General features: G+C 45.7%; 1 protein-coding gene across 4 annotated transcripts in view; it reads left to right on the forward strand.

Moving 5' to 3' along the window:
• The first annotated feature begins 355 nt into the window (after positions 1-355).
• kif26ba (kinesin family member 26Ba) overlaps positions 356-23832 on the forward strand; it is a 395022-nt gene continuing 371545 nt past the window's right edge. For 2 of the 4 annotated variants that reach the window (XM_072264804.1, XM_072264805.1), the window contains exons 1-2: positions 356-733; positions 866-1246. In XM_072264804.1, the coding sequence (XP_072120905.1) occupies positions 674-733; positions 866-1246 (441 nt within the window). In that variant the 5' untranslated portion in view covers positions 356-673. Of the gene's footprint in view, positions 734-865; positions 1247-2482; positions 2548-22617; positions 22689-23832 lie in introns of those variants that run through there. The other 2 variants (XM_072264806.1, XM_072264807.1) reach the window with 2 other exon arrangements.

The following is a 23832-nucleotide window of genomic DNA, read 5'->3' on the forward strand; positions in this document are numbered from 1 at the left end:
GACTCGTACGCAGCTGAACCGAATCGTACCCACTCGAGCTAACAGAACCCATCCGAACCGAACCGTTCCACACTTCCCCACCTATGCCTAACGAAACCCAGTGTTCGACACGAGCCGAGCTGTGCCCAACTATGTAGATCTAATCCGACACGTGCCCACCTGAGCCGAGCAGACCCGTGCCCACCTGAGCCGAGACGAGCCGTGCCCAGCTGTTGCGCTCCGAAGCGAGCCGTCAGCTGGTGTGTCGCTCGGCATTGGGCGGCCGAGACGAGGCGAGCCGAGCTCCGCCCACACGACTGGCTGGCTCGCCTGGAGTTTGGTACATTTCATCTTAACCCGAGTTGCTTTGGCTGAAAGAGAGAGAGGAGAAGCAGCTGATGGTGGAAAAGTATCCAAGTTGCGGAGCACCTCGGCACAGAATCCCTCCGCAGTGTGTAGGGGGGAGGCTGCCGTTCACCCCCCTCTCTCTCTCTCTGCCCCTCCCTCGCAAACATGCAGGAGCGGGCAGACCTGCACTGAATGGGGCAGATGTGGCACGGGCTTGCATCCGGCAGCAATGGTTTGATCAGAGGGCTGGTGAAGTTTAATTTTCCTTTGACAGCGATATCAGTATCCGAGCGCTGGGTGAAACAGAGCCCGGCTTGGGGAACTGGCCCAGAAGACCTGATTTACCATGAATTCTGTCTCCACAAGCAAGGAGCGAGCAGCCTTCGCAAGGAATCGGAAGCATGTGGTGAGTGTTGTAACTCTGTGATTGATTTGTATTATATTTTTACCTAGCGCAGATGTCTGTCGATCGATTTAAGTTGATTTCTTAAAAAATGTAAGCTTTTTTTGGAGAAAAATATTATCCATGATATTACAGGGGTCGGCGGAGAGTTACTCGCCCACAAAACTGGCAAGCTTCGCTCCAGAAATCTGGTCCAGGAAAGGATTTCAGATGTACGAGGATTCCCGGGTTGCCCACCGACCCGCCCCGGAGGGTGCTGGTTCCGTGCCGGGTTCGGGCACCGCTTCACCCGCTTCCAGCACCGGTTCTCCCGGCTCGTCCGGCGGCTCGCCGGGATCTCTGGCCGGGTCATCGCCAGGGTCGTCGAGTACCGGCTCCCCGGGCTCAGGCACCGGCTCCCTGGGCTCGGGAGGCTCGGACGATAAAGGGATTTGGTGCGAGAGCTGCAACACCAGGCTGGTGGAACTCAAGAGGCAAGCGTTGAAAATGATGGTCCCGGGCGCCTTCCCCAGTAAGGTAAGTGGTCTAACCTACCCCTCCGACCGGGGCTTTTCACGCGGTCCCGCCGTGTCAGCGGCAGTCCCCGGGACACAGTCTCGCAACAGCCCTGACATTTTATCGATCATGTGTGGCGCTTGGTGAGGAGAAAGCCATCCATTAGAACCGGTCCATTAACAATAGCACTTTATACGGGATATTTTTCCCAGTCGAAATCTGATATAATATTCTTTCGTGTGCTGGAATGTTACTGACACCGGGAAGGCTGGAAATTCCTCGATTAATCTATAGAAATCCCTTCCGCCGTGCAGTCCACTCCATTCACATTTGCGACAACATATAAAACCTGAATTTGCAATGTTTGTGCGTGTGAATATCTCTGTCATATTAAAATGTTAACCTGTCTTTACATTCAGATTCATATCGCTGCTGTCAATTTAATGAGTGTTATATGAGTGTTTTTAAAAATATATATCTATATAAGTACCCACCGATTTGCTCCCCAACCAACAATTTTTGCAATTCAGGTATTGAGGCGAATCTTAAATCTGTGTGTGTGTGTGTGTGTGTGTGTCTGTCTGTCTGTCTGTCTGTGTGTGTGTGTGTGTGTGTGTGTCTGTCTGTCTGTCTGTGTGTGTGTCTCTCTGTGTATGTGTCTGTCTATCTGTGTATGCGTGTGCCTGTTCTTATGTGTGTGTTTGTGAGTGTGTGTGTAAATGTGTGCGTGTGAATGTGTGTGTGTGTGAATGTGTTCGTGTGTGTGTGTTTGCGTGTAAAATCTAAGACGGTCCGCGCTGCAGAGGCTGCGGCTGGTCCGTTAGAAATAGTGCGTTGGCATTCGTAGAGGCATGTTTTTTACAACCCGGTGGACCGTGTGTTCGAGTCTGGTGCAGCTGGAGACGTGAGATCGGATGCGTTCCCGGGGAACGAACGCTCCGGGAGCCGCCACCCCGCTCGCTATCAGCGGGCGCGCTGGTGTCTGCGGCGAGTGCTCACTCATTCAATCACTGCTGGCCGCGCAGGTACCTGCAGATGTTCAGCCGAATTCCCAGTGGGGGTTTGTCTTGCGAACCAGGCGCTTTGACTTCTTCAGATGGGGGGCGGGTGTTACTCCCCGCATCACTGCCCCGCCCGGACCCCGTCTTCTCAGGTACAACGAGGGTGAACATTGGTCAGAAACAGCCGCCTGGCCCCCACTATCTCTTCACACAATGGCAAATGAAGTCGCAGTGGCAGGAATGATTCCAGATGAGGAGTGGTTTACCGCAGGGGCAACGACGGCGCTTCGCTTTTCTCTGAAAGCATTGCAACTACCCCCGGTAATTATAGTTCCTTACTTCGTGTGGAATATAACCAAAGCACTTGTCACTACGTTTAGTGGCGGGAAGGTCAGACCCCCGCCTTTCTGAATTTCTGACCCTCCCCCCACACGAATAGAAGGAAGCCAATCGGCCCATCGTGTCGATGCTCGCTCCCGATCTCCCCACTTCTTTCCTCAGAGTCCTTTTTTTTCTGATCGAATATTTATTCGAGTCAGTTTTAAAAGCTGGTTCCACTGTCCTTTGGAGCGTTATTCTGGGACAATTCCCTTCTTTCTGCCTTTGAGCATTGGGCATATCCAGTGGTTTGTGGGAGGGGGAGGGGCGGGCGAGAGAAAGAAAGAGGGAAAGGAAGAGAGAGGTGCGTGTGTGTGTGTGTGTGTGTGTGTGTGTGTGTGTGTGTGTGTGTGTGTGAGAGAGAGAGAGAGAGAGAGAGAGAGAGAGAGAACAGCCATAGATGAAAGAAGTAGGGAGTGGAGGAAGGAGTTGTGTGCAGAGATAGATGAAAAGGAGAGATGGGGAGTGAGAAAGTGAGTGGAAAGAGAGTAAAGGAGAGGAAGAAGGTGCAGAAATAGAAGAGGAATGAGAGACAAGTGGAGAGAAGGGTGTAAAGAGAAGGGGACAGAAGGAAGAAGGAGAGAGCAAGGGAGAAAGAGGGGATGAGAGAGGAGTGAGGGAGAGACTGAGAGAGAAGTGAGAGTAGGGCGAGACAGTAACTAGAAAGCAAAGGGGGTGCAAACTAGGGAGAGAGGGACAGGCAGAGAAATAGAGGGTGAAAGATTGAAAGAAAGAGAGGGGAAGATGCTGAAGGCATACATTGTGAGCTGTACAGCAGTGCACATCCCAGGTTCTGTTTACACAGTGGCTGGGGCCAGGGGCCAAGATTGGTGATCTGATTGGCAGGGAAGGTACTGCTACCAATTACACATGGGGGGGGGGAGTGCAGAGTGTGGGTTGAGAGAGGGTGAGAGGCAGTGTTTGGCCAGGGAAGACCATTGAAGAGAGATCCCTGGTCTTGTGTTGCCCAGGTTGAGGCTGCTACTCCAATGATTGCGGACCATTAGAATGACTATAGCAGGTTAGGAGGTCATGTGATCCATTGTATCAGACTGGTTCGATGTAGTACTAACCCAACCAATCTTGCTAACCTCACCTTCTCCCCAGAACCCTTACAATTCTCTCCATCCTTTGGCATATGAGAGTTGAATCTTCCTCACCTCTCTTGCCTATACTCAGCCACTACTTGCCATTCTTTGGTTATTTTTCCAATAACCTTTATTCTCTGTCTCTGAGTTCTGAAGACCTCCGCCAATGGCAGTAGTTCCTTTCTCCCTACTTGCACCCTCAGTCCTGATGCAGTGTCTCAACCTGAAACATTGAGCATTCCTCTTCCTCCACAGATGCTGCCTGACCTGCTGAGATCTTCCAGCAGTTTGGCTTTTTGGCTCCAGACTCTGGCATCTGCGATACCGCCAGTTTTGCTATCTACTTGTGTCTATAGGAAAATGAAGGACTAGTGGGAAGGAGTGATTAGATTGACCTTAGAATAGGTTAGAGGGTTGGCACAATACTGTGGGCCAAGGGGCCTGTACTGTGCTATAGTGTTCTACGTTCTAATTAATTTAACCACCTCAGTCAGATCACCTCACAACCTCCCCTGTTACAAAAAGAACAACTGGTATTTTCCCCAACTCTTCACCTCAGCCCTGGAATTAGCTCTGAAATCTCTTCTGACTGGATCTGTTTGATTCAATATAATGGTTGTGATGTGTGGTAGGCTTTTGGGTTGAGCTTCAAATTGTCTCTGAGCGACTGACCCTTTGACCTATGCCTCACATTACCTCCCAAAGCCAAAGAGGCCCGAAGGAAAGGGTTGCCCATACATCTCTCTGCTCTGTTGGAACTGTAGGAGGTGCGTCAGAGCTAGGGCAGAGATTCCATGTCCAGAAGGACAATCGCTGGGTGGATGGCTTTAAAATACCAAATCCCGTGTGTACAGGAGGATTAATAATTTGTGCGTTAAACGTTGGTGTCTGGTTAAGTTATGAAGTACAAGTTGCATTAATTTTTATAAATGCATGATGAATGAGAAGTTTTTGAGAACCAATTTAAAATTCAGTTGAAGAAATCTGTGTGTGTGTGAGGGAAAGAGAGAGAGAGAGAGAGGGAGGGAGAGAGAGAGAGAGAGAGAGAGAGAGAGAGAGAGAGAGAGAGCGCGCGAGAGCAAGCACATACCAGAGTTGTGGGTTGGAGGAGCTAACTTGGTCATCGGCTGAAGGGCAGGACAGTTCATGGGTAGGGATAGGAAGATAAGTTCCCTGAAAACTGAAGCCAGTGTCTAGAACCAATAAAAGCTGTGAAATGTGAGTCAGGGACTGGTCTCCTTTCAGTTCAAGGGTGTATTTCTTTACAAATCTGTGTGTGTGTGTGTGTGTATGCATAATGTCTATAAATCTGTGGGTGTCTGATGTATATATACGTATGTGTATTGATATGTTTGTGACATCTGGGAATGTTATTTGAGTGAACATGTATCTAAGTGCTTTTGCATGGGTGTATGTGTGACTGTGCATGGTGTTACATTAAATGCATGTATGTATGGTTTTTGATTGTGCTTCAGATAGGAGCACAATCAAGTAACAACCATATATTTACTTATTCACTCAGTGGCCACTTTATTTGTTACACCTGCCCATTAACGCAAATATCTAAACACCCAGTCATGTGGCAGCAGCTCAATGCAGACATGGCCATGAAGTTGTGTCATTGTTCAGACCAAACATCAGAATGGGGAATATATGTGATCTAAGTGACTGACTGCGGAATGATTGTTGGTGCCAGACAGGGTGGTTTGATTATCGCAGAAACAACTCAACTCCTACTATTTTCATGCACAAGTCTCTGACTTTACAGAGAATGGTACAAAAACGAAACAAAAAATCAGAGAGCAGCAGTTCTATGGGTGAAAACACCTCGTTAATGAGGAGAGTCAGAGGAGAATGGCCAGGCGGGTTCAAGCTGACAGGATCTCAAATCACCATGTGTTACAATAGTGGCAGAACAGCATCTTTGAATGTGCAACATGTTGAACCACAGTAGAAGGCCACAAACATATACTTAGTGGCCACTCTAGTAGGTACAGGAAGTACTTAATAAAGTGGTCACTTATGGGTGTTTTGATATGCCCATGTGTGTAATTGTGTGCAAATGACAATGCCTGCTTTTGTGTATGCCCACTCTTAAGGCATCCGTTAGTCTTGCAAGACCATGAATCTGTGCCTGGAAAGTCTTCACTCTCCAGGGCGCAGGCCTGGGCAAGGTTGTATGGAAGACCAGCAGTTGCCCATGCTGCAAGTCTCCCCTCTCCACAACACCAATGTTGTCCAAGGGAAGAGCACTAGGGCCAATACAGCTTGGGACCAGTGTCATCGCAGAGCAATGTGTGTTTAAGTGCCTTGCTCAAAGACACAACACGTTGCCTCGGCTGGGGCTCGAACTCATGACCTTCAGGTCGCTAGTCCAATGTGTTAACCATTTGGCCACGTGCCCACATGTATGCCCACTAGGTGCACGTGAATATGTCTGTGTGAGTATCTGGCACACACGTATGCTTTAGGATGGATGATGTGTGTGAGAGTATCTGAGTGTGTGTGTCTTTAAAACTGTTTTCTCTATTTCCCTACTGTACAGTCCGTTCTGACTATCCAAATGTAGGCACAATTCCTCACAGACTGTGAATATGTATTGCATTCAGTTCCGGTGGCACATTCCCTTACCTGGGTCCTGTCCCAGTCCTCTAACCACATTTAGCACATTAATATTCTTTTATTTTTCCTGTGTGACTTGAAGGTTGTCAGAACGCAAGAGGTTCTTCATCATTGCAAACAAGCTGAATGATTTCAGACCATTGACTGAACTGTAATGAATGCGGATTCATTAAAAGGAATACCTGTAATAAGACCATAAAACAATAAGTGGAATTAGCTGAACAGACATTTATCGGGATCAGTCAAGAACTCCCTTTCTTTCGCCTTATGTATGGGGCTGCAAATAAATTGGCTCTGGTGAAATATTTAGGCAGATTTTTCCTCCCCATTCACAGTGTCTGACTGATGGTTATTAAGTAGGGGGAGTGCGGCAGTGTAGTGGTTAGCGGAATGCTACGGTGGGGGTTCAATTCCCACCGCTGCCTGTAAGGAATTTGCATGTTGTCATCGTGACTGCGTGGGTTTCCTCTGGGTGCTCTGGTTTCCTCCCACAGTTGGAAGGTTAGTTGGTCATTGTAAAAGGCCCAGTGATTGGGCTGGGATTAAATAGAGGGATTGTTGCGTGGCGCGGCTCAGAGGGTTGGAGGGCCTATCCCATGCTGTCTCTCGATAAATAAGAATAAATATGTTTCTCAGCATTTTGCCTAACTGTGATTGCTTTTTGTTAAATGTCACTTGTCATAATGTTGTGCTTGGATATCATTTCGCGGGGCTTCAGTGAGGGGTAGTGACCTGTGATTTCCAGGGTCTCCCTGTGACCCCTTGCTGTTGGAGGGTGCTGTGGCATAGTGGGGGCAGGTTGGCAGGGGTCCTCTGGTTTGGACCGGTTGAGTGTAAGGTCCATGTATGCTCGGTGAATGAGCTGACTTTGGAGCCATGTATGTGCACATGTGTTGACTGTTCAGTGATGGATGTTGGGATCTCCTTGGTTCCGGAGGGGGGTTGATGTGGGATGAACAGCTGTCCCTCCGCCCTGTTGATGAGCTCCACTCTTTCCGAGGAATATGTGGCTCAGTACCTCCATTACCCTGTTTCTGTGACTCCCTTCCTGTGGTTGAGCTGAGATCACAGGGCTCGGGATGGAGCAAGGACTAAACCTGGTTTATGTGTCACAGCCCCACCAGCCGCTGCTTGTAATCACAGATCTGAGGGAGGAGCAGCATTCCCCTGGCTCCAGTGCCTGGGTGAAGGGATCTTCAGAACACTCTTGAGTACTGATAATCAGCATTGAATTGTGACGTACTGCATTGTATCGGTCTACTATTGACACAAGTACCGAGATACAGTGCAAAGCTTGTCGTTACTAGTGGTGTGCCTCAGGGATCTGTACGGGGTCCAATGTTGTTTGTCATATATATTAATGATCTGGATGATGGGGTGGTAAATTAGATGAGTAAGTATGCAGATGATACTAAGATAGGTGGAGTTGTGGATAATGAAGTAGGTTTTCAAAGCTTGCAGAGAGATTTAGGCCAGTTAGAAGAGTGAGCTGAAAGATGGCAGATGGAGTTTAATGCTGATAAATGTGAGTTGCTACATTTTGGTAGGACTAATCAAAATAGGACATACATGGTAAATGGTAGGGCTTTGAAGAATGCAGTAGATCAGAGGCATCTGGGAATAATGGTGCATAGTTCCCTGAGGGTGGAATCTCATGTGGGTAAGGTGGTGAAGAAAGCTTTTGGTATGCTGGCCTTTATAAATCAGAGCATTGAGTAATGGAGTTGGGATGTAATATTGAAATTGTACAAGACATTGTTAAGGCCAAATTTGGAGTATTGTGCACAGTTCTGGTCACCGAATTATAGGAAAAATATCAATGAAATAGAGAGAGTACAGAGAAGATTTGCTAGAATGTTGCCTGGGTTTCATCTCCTAAATTACAGAGAAAGGTTGAACAAGTTAGGTCTTTATTCTTTGGAGCATAGAAGGTTGAGGGGGGAACTTGATAGAGGTATTTAAAATTGAGGGGGATAGATAGAGTTGACGTGGATGGGCTTTTTCCATTGAGAGTGGGGGAGATTCAAACAAGAGGACATGAGTTGAGAGTTAAAGGGCAAAAGTTTAGGGGTAACAGCTGTGTGGAACGAGCTTCCAGCAGAAGTAGTTGAGGCAGGTTCGATGTTGTCATTTAAAGTTAAATTGGATAGATATATGGACAGGAAAGGAATGGAGGGTTATAGGCTGAGTGCAGGTCGGTGGGACTAGGTGAGAGTAAGAGTTCGGCACGGACTAGAAGGGCTGAAATGGCCTGTTTCCGTACTGTAATTGTTATATGGTTATATGGTAGTGAGGTAGAACGAGGTTACACAATGACAGTGCCAAGTCCAATCATCTGTACACCCTCTCTGTGGAATGTGTGGGTTTTCTCCAGGTGCTCCAGTTTCCTCCCACAGTCCAAAGACATACCGGTTAGAAGGCTAATTAATGATTGGAAATTATCCCGTGATTAGGGTAGGGTTAAATCCGGGGTTGCTAGGCAGTGTGGCTCAAAGGCCAGAAAGGCCTGTTCCATGCTGTAACTCAACAAATAAGAATGTGTAAAACCTACGGAAAAAGTGCAGCGCTTGTTAATAATAAGGTACAAGATCAGAATGAGGTAGATTATGAGGTCAAGAGTCTATTTTATCATGTAAAAGGTTTGATAACCGTGGGATGGAAATTGTCCTTGAGCCTGGTGGTGCATGTTTTCAGGCCTTTGGGAGAGGAGAGAGTGGGTCTTTGGGAGGGTGAGGTCTTTGGTTATCAGGACTACTTTACTGAGATAGTGTGAAGCATGGACACAGTCCATAGAGGGAAGGCTGGTTTCCAGGATATGCTGGCCTACGTCTATAATTCTTTGCTGTTTCTTGTGGTTGCATACAGACCACAGAACATAGAACATAGAACAGTCCAGCATAGGAGCAAGCCATTCGGTCTACAATATTGTGCCAAGCCAATTAAATTTGAAATCAAACGGCCAACTAAACTAATTTCTTCTGCCTGCAAAATGTCCATATCCTTCCATTTTCCTCACATTCATTGGCCTATCAAAATGCCTCTTAAAAGTCCCTGATGTATCTGCCTCTACCACCACCCCAGGCAGCCACCACTCACTGTGTCAAAAACTTGCCCTTCATATCTCCTCTGAAATTACCCCCTCTCACCTTCAATGCATGTCCTCTGGTATTGGACATGTCAACCCTGGGAAAAAGGTACTGTCTGTCTACTTTATTTATGCCTCTCGTCATCTTATAAATCACTATCAGATCTGCTCTCAGCCTCCAGAGAAAACAACCCGTTTGTCAAACCTCATTATAGTACATCCCCTCTAATCCAGGCAACATCCTGGCAAACCTCTTCTGGACGCTCTCCAAATCCTTTACATCCTTCCTATAATGGGGCAGCAGATTCCAGATGCGGCCTAACTAGAATTTTATAAAGCTGCAGCTTAACTTCCTGACTTACGAACTCAATGCCTCAGCTAATAAAAGCAAGCATGTCATTTGTCGTCTTAACCACCCTATCAACCACTTTCAGTGAGCTATGAACTTGAACCCCAAAATCCTTCTGCTCATCAACTCTATTAAGAGATTTGCCCTTTACATGTACTGTCTCTTTGCATTTGACCTACCAAGTGCAACACTTCACATTTGTCTGGGTTAAACTTCATCTGCCATTTCTCCACCCACATCTTCAACTGATCTGTAATTTTTTGCCGGTCTACACCATCCACAACACCACCAATCTTCATATCATCTGCAAGCTTATTAACCTACCCATCTACATTTTCATCCAGGTCATTTATATACATCACAGACAGCAGTACAGATCCCTGTGGAACATCACTAATCACAGACCTCCAGCTAGAATAAGTCCTTTCAACCACTGCCCTCTGTGTTCTTTGGGCAAGCCAATTCTGAATCCAAACGGCAAATTCGCCATGCATCCCATGTATCTTAATCTTCTGGATGAGCCTCCCATGAGGGACTTTGTCAAATGCCGTACATCTACAATTCTACCTTCATCAATCACCCTTGTTCCCTCGTGAAAACCCAAGCTGGTACGACTTGCTCCGCACAAAGCCATGCTGACTCTCCCTAATTAGACCATGGTTTTCCAAATGCTCATAAATCCTATCCCTAAGAATTATCTCTAGTAACTTCCCTACCACTGACATGAGACTCACCAGTCTATAGTTTCCAGGATTATCCCTGGTTCTTGAATAATGGAACAGTATTAGCTACTCACCAGTCCTCTGGGACCTTGCCTGAGGCTTGAGAGGACATGATGATACTGGTTAAGGCAACAACAATCTCTTCTCTGGCCTCTCTCAATAACTGGTGTTATATCCCATCAGGCCCTGGGGACTCATTCATCTTAATGCTCTTTTAAGAGACCCAACGCTACCTCCTCCTTTACCATTGCCATACCAAGCCATCATGCAACAAGGCAGAATCCTTTCTAAGGAGCATCAATGCAAAAGAGTGAAGGGCAGCAGGAACATGCTGGATTTCTGTACTTTCCTGAGGAAGTAGACAGGTTGGTTATTCTTCTTGGCTGTAGCATCACAAGGCTGAAGAACCATTTCTTCCACAGAGAACTTTCCTTTCTTGACTGTGCAAAAAGAATCAACTGTTCTGGGCGTGACCCAGCAGGGCTGATTAACTTGCATTTCTGTCAATATCTGTGTCTCAGAGTCCACCAAAGACATTGTGTTCCACCTTATATACAGAATCAGAATTCGTTTTCTCGTCACTGACTTAAGTCATGAAATTTGTTGTTCTACATCAGCCATACAATGCAATAAACAAATTACAATAAAAAATATATTTTAAAAATTGCAAAAAGAGAGCGAAATAGTGATGTAGTGTTCACGGATTCATAAATCATTCTGAGATCTGATGGCAGAGGGAAAGAAGCTGTTCCTAAAACATTGATGTGAGTCTTCAGGCTCCTGTACCTCCTTCCCAATGGTAGTAATGAGGAGAAAGCGTGTCTTGGATGGTGAGGGTGCTTAATGATGGATGCCACCTTCTCAAGGCACTGCCTTTTGGGGATGTCCTTGATGGAGGGAAAGATTGTGCCCGCGATGGATCTGGCTGAGTCTTGATTCCCCCGCAGCATTTTTCTCGATCCTGTACTGTACATAGGAGTCTCCATACCAGATGGTGATGCATCCAGTCAGAATGCTCTCCACCATGAGATTGAGGCCTCTGCCGGTCAGGATCGACCATGGATGCTGCTTCCTAGCTGTCTCGATAGGCAAGAGGGCAGCACAATATGGAGAGCAAGCTGTTGCCCATGTAGCAAGTTCCCCTTCTCCACTCTGATGAATCCAAAGGAATGGTAGAAACCAGAATCAAAATCAGAATCCTTTATTATCGCCAAGTATGTGGACACATACAGGGAATTTGATGCTGCTTTCCCTGAGCTCTCACTGTACAGAATCAAAAAGCAAACAAAACAATAGAGCAGATAATCGTGAACTATATACAGTGAGGTATACCTGTGTATGTACAGGTGGACTTGGTTTATAATAGACTAAAATTCAAGGGTTCACCAGGCTGATGACATACGGAAAGAAACTGTTCTTGTACCTATTTGTCCTGGCATATAGCGACCTAAAATGCCTACCAGAAGGAAGGAGTTGGAACAAGTGATGTCCAGGGTGTGATGGGTCTACAATGATACTGCTTGCTCGCTTCCTGACTCTAGATGCATATAAGTCCTGGATCAAGGGCAGCTTCACACCAATAATCCTTTCCGCAGCCCTGATGGTTCTTTGGAGTCTATTCTTGTCTTGTTTGGTAGCTGATCCAAACCAGACAGTGATGGACGAACAGAGAACAGACTGGATTATTCCTGAATAGAGTTGAATCAGCAGTTCCTGAGGCAGGTTGTACTTCCTGAGTTGACGTAGGAAATACAACCAATGCTGAGCCTTTTTGATAAGAGTGTCCGCGTTGGGTGTCCACTTCAGGTCCTGGGAGATTGTGACCCCCAGAAACCAATGCAGGAGATGTCACTCAGGATGGAACTCAACATAGGACTGCCTTAGGGACTCCATTTTAGGATTTTTCCCTCGGGATTTACTGCTGAAGCCTTCTCCATGAGTGGGTATAGCCGCAAGGCAGTGGAGATTTGAGCTCAGAGTTTTCGTTCTCCTAGATGAGCTACCAACGTCACGTGACGAGCCCCATTTGCCCGAAGCAATGGGTTTTAAGGTGCCAGTAAGCCAACTTTGCTCCTTCTTCTGTCAGTAGAAACAGTTCCACCGGGTTTAGTAGCTAAGCCACACGTGATGGCCAGGAGCTGGACTTAGTTATCAGAGGCTATTTGAGGTTCATGCCATTAAGGGGATTTAATAGATAGTGGGAGCTTGCCCCCATTATCACCTCCACCCCCTCTATAACAATCCACCGTACATCTGTAAAAATTTGCCACTAAAATCAGGCAATGTCTGGAGGGTCTCTTAAGTCAGAAACTGATGGTTTCAAATTCCACAGCAGGCAAAATCCAGGCTGACATTTCAGTGGAGTACCACAGAGTTGTGCCATCATTTGGGTGAGCTGCTTGTTCCACCCTCTCAGGTGGTCGTACGAAAACTGCAGCTGTTTCTTTGAAAGAAAAGGAGGTTCGGAGTAACATCTTGCAAACAGATGTAAAGAAAGGCTCAGAATATCGGGCTGTCGTGTTGCTGCTGACGGTTGGAGCTTGCGACCAAGTCTCCTACACTACACTATAGCACATCAGGAGAAAGTTTGGTGGCATCGTGGAGCAACCTTGGATGGGTAGCGTGATTGTAAGTTCTTCCCAGTGAGAACTGGGCTTCAGCTGGAGAATGATAGTGCGGAGATCACTTGGAAAAAAACCTTTTTCTCTCCTGTCCCCAACCCCCTCCCATCAGGCAGAAGATACAAAAACACGAGAAGGTCTGCAGACGCTGGTCGTCCAAAGCAACACGTACAAAATGTTGGAGGAACTCAGCAGGCCAGGCAGCATCTATGGAAAAAAGTCAACAGTCAACGTTCTGAGCCGAGCCTTGATGTTTACTCTTTTTCCGTAGATGCTGCCTGGCCTGTTGAGTTCCTCCAGCATTTTGTGTGTGTTGCTGAAGATAACAGCAGGCTGACAGTACTTACCAGCAGGCTCAAAGGTGGCTTCTACCCTGGCATTATAAGACCAGTGATTGATCCACAAGTATTGCAGAATGGAATCCTGGCCCCAGAATCAGCACTCATCGTGGTCTTGCACCGTTTTGCCTGCCTGTGCTGCACCTTCTCCGTAACTGTAACACTTTATTCTGCAATGCTTTCCCTTGTACTCCCTCAGTGCGCTGTCGTAATGAAACGATCTGTATGGGAGGCAAAGTTTCTCGCTGTACCTCGTGACAATAATAAAATTATTTACTTATTTACTTAGCAGGGTAACTCGAATGTGTTAGTGTGGATCATGAAAGTGAGGGCACCAGATGTCCTTCATGCTTCAACACAGGGGGGCTGGGACTGAAAAAAAAATGCACAAAGGTAAATATTTGTTCAACCGAGGAGATGGCTGTGCCTTGCCGGAGGCTTGGAGCTGGTGTTGTTCTGCTAGTGGCGTTGCTGGTCAGTTCTGGTCTCTGATTTCAGGCATTAAGCTGGCCCATAGGTCAAAACAGCTCAAAAACCCAGACAAGCAATTAAAATAGCATTCACCAGTAATGACCCACTGGCTGGTGGGGGGTTGGGGGGAGGCTGGTCAGTCGTCGAAGAGTTGTGAGTGATGTATGTGAGGGCTTCTTCATGGATGCCTATACTGCAGATTTAATGTGCTTTTTGTCCAATATTCCTGCCGGAGGTTTCAATTTGCTTCTCTGGGCTCGCACTACACTTGCCCTCTTCATCCCCTGATGATTCCGTGCAGGCTCCTACGTTAAACACACCCTCTACTAATTATACAGAGCTCCAGTTCATACAGCCTCTCGCATCTCTGTGGCTGAAGAGGAGAGTGGATAGCTGCCAGGTAACCTGGCCGAGCCAGTTATTTAGAGGGCAGGCCTGAGCCATGTGTGTGCTACTTTATGTGCCTGCAACAGCACGGGACGAACGTCGAGCTCTATGATGACCTGCCGATGCTCAGCACTAAAGTCGAGGCGAGAAGTCTGCAACTAGCAGGGCACTGTCTACGCCACCCTGAGCTACCTGCCCCCCTAGTCATCATATGGGAGCCCAAGCACGGGAGGATGAACCCTGGGCGCCCTCCCAAGGCTATGGTCAATGCGCTCCTAGAAGACAGCGGCGCGGCTAATGTAGATGAACTGAACACACTGATGAGGGAGAGGGAGAAGTGAAGAGTCCGTCATCATGCCTGACGCTGGCCCCCTAGGCCTGAGTCGACGTAGTAGTAGTAGTACGGATTTTGGATCAGATTTATGTACCTTTGGGACAGAGAGGGAGAGAGAAGAGCAGAAAATAACACAGATCTTGACAGTACGGGGATACGGTCTGGAGATCAGAGGCCTGGAGGAGGTCTGTACGAGCATTGAAGGCCCATCTGAAGCCTGGTTGAGGGTGGTGTGGGAAAGGGTTGTTGTTGCTGATGAAGGGTCTTGGCCTGAAACGTCGACTGTTTACTCTTTTCCATAGATGGTGTCTGGTCTGCTGAGTTTTGTGTGTGTTGGTTTGGGTTTCCAGCATTTGCAGACTTTCTCCTATCTGTTGCTTGTTGTACGAAGGCAGTGTGGTGCTCTGCTAAGCATTGTGGGTATGCTCTGTTGGTGGCTGAACATGTGGTGCCATTTGTCGGGCTGCCCCCAGCAAATCCTCAGGTTTTCTTGGTAGTTAATGCAAATGAATTATTTTGCTATACGTTTCGATGTTCATGTGTTTAATAAATAAATCTAAATCTAATGGTAACTCTTCATGAACGAAGCTTTGAGGCAGAACTCCGAGTGAGTATACTAGTTCCAGTGAACTTTCTCTGTAACTGTTACCCTTTCTGTTATTCTGCGAACTCAATGCACTGTTGTACTGAATCAATCTGTGTGAACAGTATGCAAGACAAGTTTCTCACTGTGCCTCGATACATGTGATACTAATAAACCAATTTACCAATTTTTACGAATTCTCATTCTGTACTCCCTCTCTTCCTTTCAGGCTGTGACTTAGCCTGTTTTGATCAATCTCTTGGTCTTTTTCTCAGGGATAGGGAACCCAAAACTAGAGGTTATAGTTAGATTGGAAAGGGATCCAAAGGGCAACTTATTTATGCAGAGTATGGTGCATATGTGGAATGAGGTATTTTTGAATGAGCATTTAACCCATGAACAGTGCCTTACTACTTTTTAATTTTTATTTTTGAACTGCTTATTTCATTTAGCAATTAAACATATTTATATTTAAATGTTTAAATGGTTTTGGCATGAACTAGATGGGCCGAACGGCCTGTTTCTGTGCTGTATTTCTCTGACTATGACTAGATGCTTATTGTAATTCATTTTTTCTCTATTACTATGTATTGTGTTGTACTGCTGCCATAAAGACAACAAATCTCATGCTATACAGTACACTGGCGATATTAAACCTGATTTTGATGAGCTGACAGAGAAGGTGGCTGAGGCAGGTTCAATAAACAAGATTTAAGGCACTTGCACGGGTACATGGATAGGAATGGTTTAGAGCAGGGCTCCCCAACCTTTTTTATGCCATGGACCAATACCATAACGCAAGGGATCCGTGGACCCCAGGTTGGGTGCCCCTGATTTAGAGGTTATGGGCCAAACGTGGGCACACAGGGTTAGCTCAGATGTGCACCTTGTTTGGTATAGATGAACTGGGCCAAAAGGCCTTTTCCTTTATTGTATTACTCTACGACCTGTTCTGGAATCTTCTTTTGTGGTCTGGGATCAGGTGGTGTAGCTCAGAGTGAGCTGCTGGAGTCAGAGTCCAAGTAAACCTATCAAAGTTCAAAGTAAACTTATTATCAAAGTACATGTATGTCACCATATACAACCCTGAGATTTGTTTTCTTGCAGGCATAGTCAATAAATACAATAACCATAATAGAATCAATGAAAGACCGCACCAACGGGGCAGACAACCAGTATGCAAAAGCCAAACAGTGCAAATACAAAAGAAAGAAAATAACGAAATAGTATTAATAATAAATAAATAAGCAATAAATATTGAGAACGTGAAACATAGAGTCCTTGAAAATGAGTGCATGGGTTGCAGGAACAGTTCAGTGATGGGGCAAATGAAGTTGAGTGAAGTTATTCCCTCTGGTTCAAGAGTCTGATGGTTAAGAGGTAATAATTGTTCCTGAACATGGTGGTGTGAGTCCTGAGGCTCCTGTGCCTTCTTCCTGATTTCTGCAGCGAGAAAAGAGCATGATCTGGGTGGTAGGTGTCCCTGATGATGGAGTAGATATATGTCACCATATACAACCTTGAGTTCATTTTCTTGCAGTCATTCACAGAAATATAAATAAATACAATAGAATTTATGAAAAATTAAACATAAAGAAATTCTGACAAGCAACCGATGTGCAAATAAATAAATAAATAATACTGAGAACAAGTTGTAGAGTGAAGTCTGTAGGTTGTGGAATCAGTTCAGAGTTGAGGTGAGTTAAGTTATCCACACTGGTTCATGAGCCAAGTGACTGTAAAATAATAACTGTTCCTGAACTTGGTGGTGTGGTAGCAGCGAGTAGAGAGCTTCGTCTGGATGATGCTTTCTTGTGGCAGTGCTCCTTGTAAATGTACTCAATGATGGGGAGGGCTTTGCCTGTGATCGACTGGGCTGTTTCCACCACTTTCTGTAGCTTTTCCGTTCTTGGGCATTGGTGTTTCCATACCAGGCCATGATGCAATCAGTCAGGATACCCTCCACGATGCATCTATAGAAGTTTGTCAAAGTTCTTGGTGACATGTCGAATTGAGACAAACAGTATTCAGAACAAAGAAGCTTTGTGATGAACTCACTGTCCATCATGGTGAACATTTATCCCATCCATCACGGACACAAAGTGTGCCTGCCACGAAAGTCACTACAGCTCTTTGCAGTTTCTTTTTCAGGGGACTTGGCAGAAGTTGTTCAGGTTTGCAGACTCAGCCAACTCCTTCATTGGCACTAGACTCTGCACCGTTGAGAATATCTTCAAAAGGTGATACCTCAGAAAGGTGACATCCATCATTAAGGACCCCCATCACCCAGGATGTGCCCTTTTCTTTTAAAACTATTGGAAATACGCCTGAAGACACACACTCAAAATTTTAGGAACAGCTTCTTCCCCTCCACCATTAGAATTTTGAACAGACAATGAACCAACTTTGAGTCCTGCCGAAGCACCTTGATCCGAAACATCGACTGTTCTCTTTTCCATAGATGCTGCCTGGCCTGCTGAGTTCCTCCAGCATTTTGTGTGAGTTGCTTTAGATTTCCAGCATCTGCAGATTTTTTCTTGTTCATGAATACAACATCACTATTTTGCACTCTTTTTTGCAGTAGTTATTTAATTTATTTTAAAATATATTTCTTACTGTAATTTATAGTTTATGTTATTGTGTATTGCAATGTACTGCTGCCACAAAACAACAAATTTCACAACATGTGCCAGTGAGATTAAACCTAATTCTGAAACCTGCAACTTCTGGCATTAAGAAGAGCAAGGCTAAAAGTTATGCGGGAACCCCACCACCTTCAATTTCCCCCCCAACTACAATCTCGTATAGGAGCGAGATATACCAACTACTGGAGTGGTGTCGCAGAAACAACCTGGCACTCAACACCAGTAAGACAAAAGAGCTGACTGTGGACTTCAGGAAGGGTAAGACAAAGGAACATACACCAATCCTCATAGAGGGATCAGGTGGAGAGAGTGAGCAGCTTCAAGTTCCTGGGTGTCAAGATCTCTGAGGACCTAACCTGGTCCCAACATATTGATGCAGTTATAAAGAAAGCAAGACAGCGACTATACTTCATTACAGACATCCCACCCTGCAAAAACTGATTTCAAGGAGGTAGCACCATCAATTTGCGGGAGACTCCCGGGAGAGGTGGGATGTCTGCAATAGAGTAGCTCCTTAGCAGCTAGCCAGCTAGTTTAAATAACGTTAGCTATGCTAATGAATGAATGACACCTGTTAAACTCACCTCAACATGTCTTTTATGGTCTTAACCCACCATGGGCAATAGAAAAGTCATTGTTGCAAACAGTGCAGCGAGCAACACTGTCATTATTTTGACCCCTATTAGGCAGGGGTACACTTTAGTGTAGTCTGGGGAACGTACGTTTTATATATATTTTTGGAACATTCTGCAATGGCGCGCTGTCGCTCGCGTGCTCTCTCTCTTTCTCTCTCACGGTCGGCTCTCTCGCGCTCTCAAGCGCTCTCGCTTGCGTTCTCTCTCACTCGCTTTCTCTCCCTCTCTCGCTCACTTTCGCTCTCGCTCGCTTTCGCTCTCGCTCTCTCTCACGCTCGCTCTCTTTCGTGATCGCTCTCACGCTCTCTCTTACTTTTCTCTCGCTCGCTCTCAAAAAAATTGATTTCCATGATATTGTATATAATTTGCGGGCATCAGGGAGCCACTATTAATATGCGGGAGACTCCCGGAAATTCCGGGAGATGTGGGATGTCTGTCATTAGGAGTTTGAAGAAATTTGGTATGTCAAAAAAAACACTCAAAACCTTCTATAGATGTAATGTGGAGAGGATTCTGACAGGCTGCATCACTGTCTGGTATGGGGAGTGGGGTTACTGTACCGGATCGAAAGAAGCTGCAGAGGGTCATAAATTTAGTTGGCTCCATCTTGGATACCAGCCTACAAAGCACACAGGGCATCTTCAAGGAGTGGTGTCTCAGAAAGGCAGCGTCCATTGTAAGGACCCTCAGCACCCAGGGCATGCCCTTTTCTCAGGTAGGAGGTACAGAAGCCTGAAGGCACATTCTCAGTGATTCAGGAACAGCTTCTTCCCCTCCGTCATCCGATTCCTAAATGGACGTTGAATCCGTGAACAGTACCTCCTCACTTTTTTAATATATATTATTTCTGTTTTTGCATGATTGTTGATCTATACAATATACATATACTGTTATTTATTTATTTATTTATTTGTTTGTTTGTTTATTTATTTATCATCTTCTCTATGTTATGTACTGCATTGAACGGCTGCTGCTAAGTTAACAAATTTCACGACACATGCTGATGATAATAAGCCTGATTCTGATTCTGAACTAATGCATATTGCTGACCAGGCAATGTGTCATCGGTCTGCGGTCTTCACTGGGTCCAAATGCTGGGCTCCCCAAGCGTGCAGTGGTTCCACGAGGAGACCCAAGGACAGTTAGAGATGAAATGTCACCAAATCCACTTTTACCACTGAGGTTGGGTGAGACTAGAAGTAGTGGTCATGAGTTAAAGCTGAAAAGTGAAGTGTTTAAGGGGAACATGAGGGGGATTTTCGTTATGAGCTGCTAGCAGAAGTGGTGGATGCTGGTTCAATTTCAACATTTAAGAGAAATTTAGATAGGTACATAGGTTATGGAGGACTGTTGTCCGGGTGCATGTCGATGGGACCAGACAAAATAATAGTTTGGCACAGACTAGATGGGCCAAAGGGCCTGTTTCTGTGCTGTAGTGTTCTGTGACTCTGTCTAACAACAGAAGTCAGTGCTGCCTTCAACTTGAAAAAGATGAATTAAAAGAAATAGTGTGTTTCATTTCATGGTGTTTTTTAACAATGCACACATCTCAGTAGAAATCACTGGTAAATTTTAACTCACCCATGTAAAGTGTTCCCCTCCATGTAAATCATCGATATAGACTGTTCCTGCCAGTATAATTCATCATGCTCTTCCCAATATCACTCAGAAAAATAGAGCGTCATTCAATATATATACAGTACTGTGCAAAAGTCTTAGGCACTTATACATAACTAGGATGCTAAGACTTTTGCACAGTACAGTATTTGTCAATGAGTGGAGAACGAGTTTATAAATCTGGCAAAAGGATGTTGGGAATGGCGAGCATGGAGCGCCATGGGAAGGGCGTGGGACAGGTGGCAGGGGAAAGTACGTGCAGACACATCCAGTCCGAGACATCAGGAAAGATCATTTGATTCCAAACAAAGTAGTTTATGATCATTACAGAATGTCTCTCTGGTGCTTCCTGCTCCCTCCCCTCTCCCTTCCCCTTTCCCCAACCATGATTCCCCACTCCCTGCCCCCTTCCCACTCTCAGTCCACAACAGAGACCCAAATCAGAATCAGGTTTACATCATTCACATACGTATGTCATGAAAATAGTTTTTATTTTGCAACAGCGGTACAGTGCAATACATAAAGTTACTACAGTACTGTTCAAAGCTCTTAGGCACACTAACTTTTGCACAGCACTGTACAATGCAAACCTTTCAAATTTATTTTATTTAGAGATACAGCACAGTGACAGGCCCTTGCCACCCGATTACACCCTTGTCACCAGTTAACCTACTAACCCATTATGTCTTTGGAATGTGGAGGAAAACTAGAGCACCCAGAGGAAACTCCTCACAGAGGTGGAGGGAGAACATACAGACTCCTCACAGATGTGGAGGGACAACCAGACACCTCACAGAGGTGGAGGGAGAACATACAGACTCCTCACAGATGTGGAGGGACAACCAGACATCTCACAGAGGTGGAGGGAGAACATACAGACTCCTCACAGACAACGGCGGGAAATGAACCTGGGTTATGGCGTCATAAAGCAATGCACTAACCACTACGCTACTGTGACATCCCTAAAAGTATTTACTTTTTCTATTTATAATATATAACAACACGTCCTCAATTCAGTGCAGCCTTCCCAATGTAACTCATACATAACAGCTCTGTGACTTGCCTTTCACAATCTAATGCAATGAAACTGTGCATCTTTCTCATTAATTTAACATTAATACAATGTATCCTTTCTAATATTAACTCAGCAGTCCTATGTGCCCTTCCCAATAAAACACATCAATGCATTGCTCCTTCCCAAAATAACTCACTAATTCAGTGCACCCTTCTCAATAATAGAATATCAGTGTGCCCTTTCCAATTTCAGTCAACGTTCCTGTTTGACCTTCCCAATATAACATACCAGTGCAATGCACCGTTCCCAGAATAGCTTAGCAATACTGTGTATTCTTCCCAATATAAAATACTAATCCACTGTATAATTCCCAATATAACTCACCAATGCAGAGTGTCCCTGCTGATGTAACTCACCAATGGAGTCAATCCTTCCCAATATAACCATCCAAATCAGTGCATTCTTCCTAATTTATCTCACCACATAAAAGTGCCCTTCCCAACATAAGTCACCAGTATGGTGCCACTGTCCCAATAAATACCTTCAGCACAACACACTCTTTCCAATTGATCAGTACATTGCAGCCTTTGCAATATACACTGACTTTATTATGTACATCTGTACACCTGCCCATTGATGCAAACATCCTAATCACCCAATCATCTAGCAGCAACTCAATGCATAAAAGCATGCTGACGTGGTGAAGAGGGTCAGTTGTTGCCCAGACCAATGACTGGAATGGGAAAGAAATGCGATCTGAGTGACTTTGACTGTGGACTGATTGTTGGTGCCAGATGGGTTAATCTGAGTATCTCAGAAACTGCTGAACTCCTGGGATTTTCACACACAAGAGCCTGTAGGGTTTACAGAGAATGGTGCAGAAAGCTGAAAGCAACATGTAGTGAGCACAGTTCTGTGGGTGGCAATACTTTGTTAATGAGAGTGGTTAGAGGAGAATGGCCAGATTAGTTCAAGCTAACAGTAGCTCAGATAACCACGCATTGCAACGGTGGTGTGCAGAAGAGCATCTCTGAATGCACAACACGTCGAACCGTGAAGTGGATGAACTACACCAGCGGAAGACCATGCACATACGCTCAGTGGCTACTTTATTAGGTATTGGAGTTACCTAATGGCGTGGCCACTGAGTGTATATTATGAACTGAATGACAATATAGATGGCTAGATCAGTAAATTTGCATCATGTCTTGGCCTGAAACATAGATTTTTAGATGTTACCTGTTCTGCAGCATTTTGTGTGTATTGCTGCGACTTCCAGCAGCTGCAGAATCTCTTGTGTCTCAGAGAGAGGAAGAACAAGGTGAATCATGAAGTGTTGCCGCTCTGATACTCAGCCTGGGGTTGGACCAGAACAGGCTGTTATTTTTGGGCTGGGATTGTTGAGGCCTGACACTTGGGTGCCCGGAATAGAAGGGTGAGCCACATTTCCTGGCACCGATGTTGGCCCCTGAGCTCCACAGCAAGGTCTGCCCAAAGGAAAACAAGGCACAAAACGTCAGAGGAGTCCAGAGAGGGTTAGGGTTCCTGTTGGACCAGCTACAAGGAGGCTTGGTAAGACAGGCAACTTGGTAAACTGGTAAATTGTTCAATATTGTCATGTGCCTGGCATACTGTCCATACAGATCAACTCACTACAACAGTGCAGGAGGAAAGCAGTAACTGAATGCAGAATAAAGTGTTACAGTTCCAGAGAAAGTATAGTACAGGTAGATGGTAAGGTGCAAGATCATTATGAGGTATATTGAGAGGTTTCCAACAACCTGTGAGGAATATTGTGTGGAGTCCTATGCTGAGGTGCTGGGACCCAGGAGTGAAGGAGTGGAATAACAGCTCAAAGTCCTTCGGGCTTTCTTGTCATTTTTATTCTTGGCTTGTTGCTGGGCTGGCTGTCAGGAGCCGTCCAGCTGTCTTACAGACGGGTCATTACTGGGCACTGTTCGGGTTGTGCACACACTAACCAGTATCAGCAATAAGTAGCTTCAAAGACCTGCAGCTTTATACACCTGTATCTCCTTATACCTGTAGACACTTTCAGATCTATACACCTGTAGGTTCTTATACCTGTAGGCACTTTCAGATCTATACACCTATAGGTTCTTATACCTGTAGCCATCTGTGGTTCTATACACCTGTAGCCAGATGCAATTCTATACACCTGTAGCTCCTTATACCTATAACCATCTACACATACCTCTAATTCCTTATACCTGTAGTCACCTGCAGCACCATATACCTGTAGCTCCACACAACTCCAGACACCAGTAGCTCTACACCTGCATCTCTTTACACCTGCAACCACCTGCAGCTCTGTGCACCTTTAGGTTCTTACACCTGTGTCGTTCTGTAGCTGCGTTCATCTACAGCCATTAGGAGCTCCCTGCAGCTGCAGCCACCTGTAATTCCATACACCTGTAGATCCTCACACCTGTAGCTCCCTTTACTGGCAGTTCCACGCAGGCTCAGATGCCTGTAGCCACTTGTAGCTTGAACACTTGCAATAACTGGTAACTTCATACTTGAGCAGCCACCTGCTGTTCTTGTGCACTGTAGTAAGGTACACTGCGGTGACCTGCAACCTCACACACCCGGGCTGTCTGTAGCTTCACACACCTATATCCACCTGTAGTTCTACCCAACGGCTCCCACCTGCAACAGGAAGGAGGTGCATTTAAGCTGGAAATTGTGCAGAAATGAC

Source organism: Mobula birostris, chromosome 8, assembly GCF_030028105.1.
Source record: "Mobula birostris isolate sMobBir1 chromosome 8, sMobBir1.hap1, whole genome shotgun sequence".
Lineage (NCBI taxonomy): Eukaryota > Metazoa > Chordata > Chondrichthyes > Myliobatiformes > Myliobatidae > Mobula > Mobula birostris.